This window comes from Amphimedon queenslandica, unplaced genomic scaffold, assembly GCF_000090795.2.
Source record: "Amphimedon queenslandica unplaced genomic scaffold, v1.1 AMPQUscaffold_11521, whole genome shotgun sequence".
NCBI lineage: Eukaryota > Metazoa > Porifera > Demospongiae > Haplosclerida > Niphatidae > Amphimedon > Amphimedon queenslandica.
In genome coordinates, this window is record NW_003548237.1 from 5,127 (window position 1) to 10,003 (window position 4,877).

Below are 4,877 nucleotides of genomic sequence, written 5' to 3' on the forward strand. Positions count from 1 at the left end.
GGAGAGTTGAGTGAATTTTGTCGGTCTATATCTGTCACTCTCTGCTTGAAGGAGAAGTTTGAAGCCAATCCTTCACTTCAGTGTGAAACAGCTACCTATGTATTTGACTGGAGGCCTGATGAAAAGAAATTGAAAGATATCACTGATATTCTTTCCAAGACATCTGGTAAATTTGTTAAGATCAAGTTCATTGATACTGGATACTCCATTCTGATCACTTGCTCCTTCCCTCACTCTCTCACTGGAGCTTTCATCACAATATTAATTGAAAATCTTGATGTATTAATAAAGAATGGTTTAAAGAAAGTTACCATTGGATGTTGTTTAATATGGGAAAAACAAAAATTAGAAGTATGTGAATCATCTTTATGCGATAATATTATTTCTCATTGAACTATTAAGGAGATGGAGCAACTGCTGGAAGAAGATATAGATATGATTAAAGTCAATCAAGGTGATATAAGTGAAGATCCTTATGTTTTACAAGTAATGAAATTGTGTGTGTGTGTGTATGTGTGTGTATGTATAATATTGATATTTAACCAATATGGCTAAAGAAGAAAGAGAAGCAACTTACAGCATATCATTCAGAAGGTATTTTGCATGTATAATTTATTATAATATATGATTCTCTTGTTAGATTCTGGTCTACAGTCACTTGATACAAGTTTTGCTATTGTTACATTACAACTTAAGAAAGAAAATGAGACCAACAAGAGATTAGAAGAGAAACTACAAAGTTAGTATCAAACAAAAAATTGAGGTCATCAAATTATGTAATAGAATTGAAAGAAAAGTACTGCATTCAGCATATGTTACTGTTAACTAATACTGGCTCAGGTTAGAGTAGTAAATAATTATTATAACTAAACTGTGTAATAGCATCGAGCAGGATTAGAAGAGGAATGAGGATGGAGATAGAAGAATTGATATTATATTTAACAGCAAATAAATCTGGTATTGGATCATATTGTATGTATCATTGTACTATAGATCCTATAATAGATTTAGAGGATCAGAAAGCAGCATTGGCAGAGAATAAGAGAGAGATAGAGTATTTGCAAGAACAGATATCATCAACTAGTGTACAGTTACTTATGAAAAGAGAAGAGAACAAGAAGTATAAAGCTGTAATAAAAGGTTTATCAATAATATTTTGAGCTGCTTTTATAACTGTATTTTTTCTTTCAGATGAAATATTTCACAAGTACAAATTGTTATTGACCTCAATGCTCATTTGTATACTTATTTTTGTTTCAGAGAAAAGAAATTATTAGAAGATGAAGAAAAATTAAAAAAGGAGAGCGGAGATTTTAAATTGTCAGAAAATTTAGACACAGTAAGAAATTAAAAATTATTCTTCTATCTTTTTATTGTTGTCTAACTTGTCGTAACATTCTCTTTATTCAGTTATCATCATTAGAAATGCAACCGTAAGTCCCACACTCATTCATTATACTGTAATTTTCTCAGTATTGTGTGAGCAATTATTCTGTTAAGAAATATCTAATCTTCAAATATAATGCAGCACATGCATGCATACAAGAGTATTCTGCTGTCTTTTAAATTATTGGGGGGAGAAAGATCATTTTAGTTAATTGGGTGCATTGGTCCATATCCAATTTGCTGATGCCTGCTAATTAATTTCATGAATAATTATATAATCTTAGTTATAAGCAAAAATAGTGTAGTCTAGCCATTTTATGTACAATGTGTAAAATCAAGAACAAGACTCATATATTCTTTTGTCTTTTTTATCACTTTCAGTTGGTTCCATGAAAATGTATCTAAAGCAGATGCGGATGCAATATTAGATGATTTCAAACATACTCCAGGTGCTTTTATTGTCAGAAGAAACTTTGTTGGATACTATTTCTTGTCATTTGTGTGAGATTTTTATTTGTCAGTTTGTACAGTACACACAGCCATGTGTCATTGCTAAAGGCTACATGTAGAAGTACTAGAAACATTGTGCTCTTAAACTCTTCCTTGAATTTGTCTTGTCTTCTTATAGTCATAATTTTAAAATCCGTCACCTTAGTATATCCGAAATAAATTATAAAGAAGGAAAGATAAATTATCGTATTAGTGGAGATTTTCTGTCCTTTGTCTCAATAGTAGACCTCATTGATCATTATTGTCTGTATCATATCAATATTGATCAAATCTCTCATCAAAAGCTCACTGTACCTATATCTAAAAATAAGGTAAAACAGACAAGATGCATGATCTGCACAATTTTACTATGGTACATGCATATGTATTTCTTTATTACTCTATAATTTTTTTAGGTCTCTCTTACATATGTGACACAGCCATGGTATAATAAAAATGTATCCAGAGAGAGTGCTGAATACATGTTAGAAAGAGAGGAAGATGGTGCTTTCTTAGTCCGTCCCTCTAGTGAAGGACACAACACATGGGCTATCAGTTTAGTGTAAGATCCTTTATCTACACCAAAAACCTTCAAACAGAACATAATAGATCTAGAACCTGCATATTTCATCCTACTCTTCTTATGCTCCCCTTTTTGTTTTTTTATAGAATTGGTAACTCTGTTTGCCATTTGAAATTTTTTGGCAAAGGTGGTCAATTTGAAACAGGAAATAGTACTTTTGACAGCATGGTTGAATTGGTTGATTTTTACAAACAGAATCCAATTTATGCAGACACAAAGCTAAAATATCCCATTAATGAAGAAATACTAAGACAAAAAGTGAGTTGAGTTTTTCTTCCTACAATTGCCACTAGGTCACATTAGGGTATATTCACTTGTCTGTTTCTCTTTTAACAGTATCTAATACACGTGTCCGACAAGTGTACTACCGTATAGACAGTAAGAAGGATAGTTCAGAAATTATGATGAATTTTTATTTTATTATTTTAAATACGGTATACATCAATAATAATTGTGGGCATACAAATGATATATAAATATAAATATAGCGTGATGGTGAAAACAACAATCATAGACATAATAATCTTAGGAACACCCTGGGAGCAATGCTCTCAGGTCATAAAAAATTCAATGCATGAGTAGCGTGCAGCACGTATATATGTACAGGTTATACACTAAGGTAGAGTTAATAATGTCATAGAAACCAATACCGAGGTGTATAACCAACTTCTACCATAACATTTAAAGAATTAATCAAGCTTGACAAATGGAATAATAATAGAGCATTATGCATAGAGCACCATTTAGTTTAATGAGCTAATGTGTAAAGGTTATACAACAAGGTGGAGGTATCTATGGCATTTATCATACTGAGGGCCGTAGGCCCGAGGTATGATAAGGCCATAGATACCGACACAGAGTTGTATAACTGACTTCTACAACTAGTTTACTTAGCAGTAGCATGTCTTTTTAAGCAGGAAGTTAATAACTAATAAGTAATTTCCCAAGCAAACTTATTAACCTCCTGGACAAACTTATTAACCTCCTGGACAAACTTATTAACCTCCCGGGCAAACTTATATCAACCTCCTATTGCCTGAGCATTTACTTATCAAATCTCCCAGTGGTAGATAAGTTATTTTATGAACCTAAAATCAAGCATCTGAATCTGATTGGTCAATTGCAACTAAAGTCCATTTGTGTTCACCTGAGCCCTTGTTTTCTTGCAATAACTTTTGACTTACAAGTTCTATTGTAAAAATAAACATACCAGTGTATTCCTCTCCTTTTGCCGCATCTATTGTACTACTTAAGAAGCAGCTATAGCTCTTTAGCTTCAAGTTGGTTGTATAACCCATGCAGAAAGTACAGCCATACTTTTCCTAATATTATTGCATTGTGTTAATTATTGGGTGGGGTTTCTAATCACTTCCTGGGCTCAGGTGAATGCAAATGGACTTTTACAATAAAGGAAAAAATTATAAAGGATTAGAGACTCTAAAGGCGGATTTACAATATTACGCTAGTCCTGACGTTACGTTGACGCTGGAATAGAATCTGGTTCTATTCCAGCGGAAAGCATGCGTCAAAAGGTCAAATCGCCCACGTTTTTGATTAAAAATTGACGATACGCTGGCCTAATGTCATATTGTAAATCCGCCTTAACTCTAAAGCCCCACCCTTCGCCATGCCAATGTCTGGATATGGCTAGATCTTCCTCTAGAGATAACCATTCTTCATCACTTTTCTCTTCTCCTTTGTCCATTGGTAAGAAGTAACTTATAATTAGATCTGTAATGAATCTGCTTTCTTTAGATCACCTTGTTGATGTCATTGATTTGTTAAAGAGGTCAGGGTATCCTGAAACAAGATGGCAAGATCTGGGACTGAGACTAGGACTACACAAGAACACACTGGACGCCATTGAAAAGAATCATCCTGGTGATGTATCTCGCTGTTTGACTGAATGTCTGTCTAAGTGGTTACGTAAAGCAGACAATGTAAATAGTAAAGGAGGAGCTACCTTTGACTCACTGTCAGAAGCTCTTAAATCAATGGATGAAACTGCTGTGGCTGACAAGTTAGATCAAGAGAGTAAGTTAACAATGTATTGTTAATAATTTCCTATTCCAACTATAGGACGTAATGCTATGGCTACTTGTATTTTTGATACTCATTGCCATAACCTCTCACAGTCTCTCTGTGATCCAGTCAGTGTAGCATGGATGCTGTATGGAGAGCGTGTGTTAGTAAGACAAGCAGTAACTAGTGTTGAATCAGGTAGTCCATTTATTCCTAAACAACGTGAAGCACTGTTAGATGCTCTCAAAGAAGTTATTCAGTTGAATTATAAGAACCTGCAAACATTTGCTATTGTTCTTTGCAAGTTTCCTCGTAATATACCACTAGGAGAAGCAATACACACAGACTATGGTAAGTTTCTATCCTTTTAATCACGAAAACTTATAGATGTACAGTA

The 4,877-nt window shown here is 33.6% G+C and overlaps 2 protein-coding genes across 2 annotated transcripts in view; both read left to right on the top strand.

Moving 5' to 3' along the window:
* LOC109589223 (uncharacterized) overlaps window positions 1-2,903 on the top strand; it is a 4,312-nt gene extending 1,409 nt beyond the window's left edge. Inside the window, exons 4-18 of the mRNA XM_020005333.1 lie at window positions 7-351; window positions 403-486; window positions 558-594; window positions 641-739; window positions 784-840; window positions 883-957; window positions 1,006-1,140; window positions 1,192-1,207; window positions 1,261-1,339; window positions 1,411-1,433; window positions 1,768-1,887; window positions 2,015-2,207; window positions 2,292-2,437; window positions 2,545-2,716; window positions 2,795-2,903. Coding sequence (XP_019860892.1) covers window positions 7-351; window positions 403-486; window positions 558-594; window positions 641-739; window positions 784-840; window positions 883-957; window positions 1,006-1,140; window positions 1,192-1,207; window positions 1,261-1,339; window positions 1,411-1,433; window positions 1,768-1,887; window positions 2,015-2,207; window positions 2,292-2,437; window positions 2,545-2,716; window positions 2,795-2,833 — 1,620 coding nt within the window. The 3' untranslated portion in view covers window positions 2,834-2,903. The remainder of the gene's footprint in view (window positions 1-6; window positions 352-402; window positions 487-557; window positions 595-640; window positions 740-783; window positions 841-882; window positions 958-1,005; window positions 1,141-1,191; window positions 1,208-1,260; window positions 1,340-1,410; window positions 1,434-1,767; window positions 1,888-2,014; window positions 2,208-2,291; window positions 2,438-2,544; window positions 2,717-2,794) is intronic.
* Window positions 2,904-4,060: 1,157 nt separating this feature from the next.
* On the top strand, window positions 4,061-4,871 carry LOC109589225 (uncharacterized). The gene is made up of 3 exons (XM_020005335.1): window positions 4,061-4,165; window positions 4,214-4,492; window positions 4,538-4,871. The coding sequence occupies exons 1-3, from the start codon at window positions 4,102-4,104 to the stop codon at window positions 4,849-4,851; spliced, it is 657 nt and encodes a 218-aa protein (XP_019860894.1). The 5' UTR covers window positions 4,061-4,101; the 3' UTR covers window positions 4,852-4,871.
* Window positions 4,872-4,877: the final 6 nt, after the last annotated feature.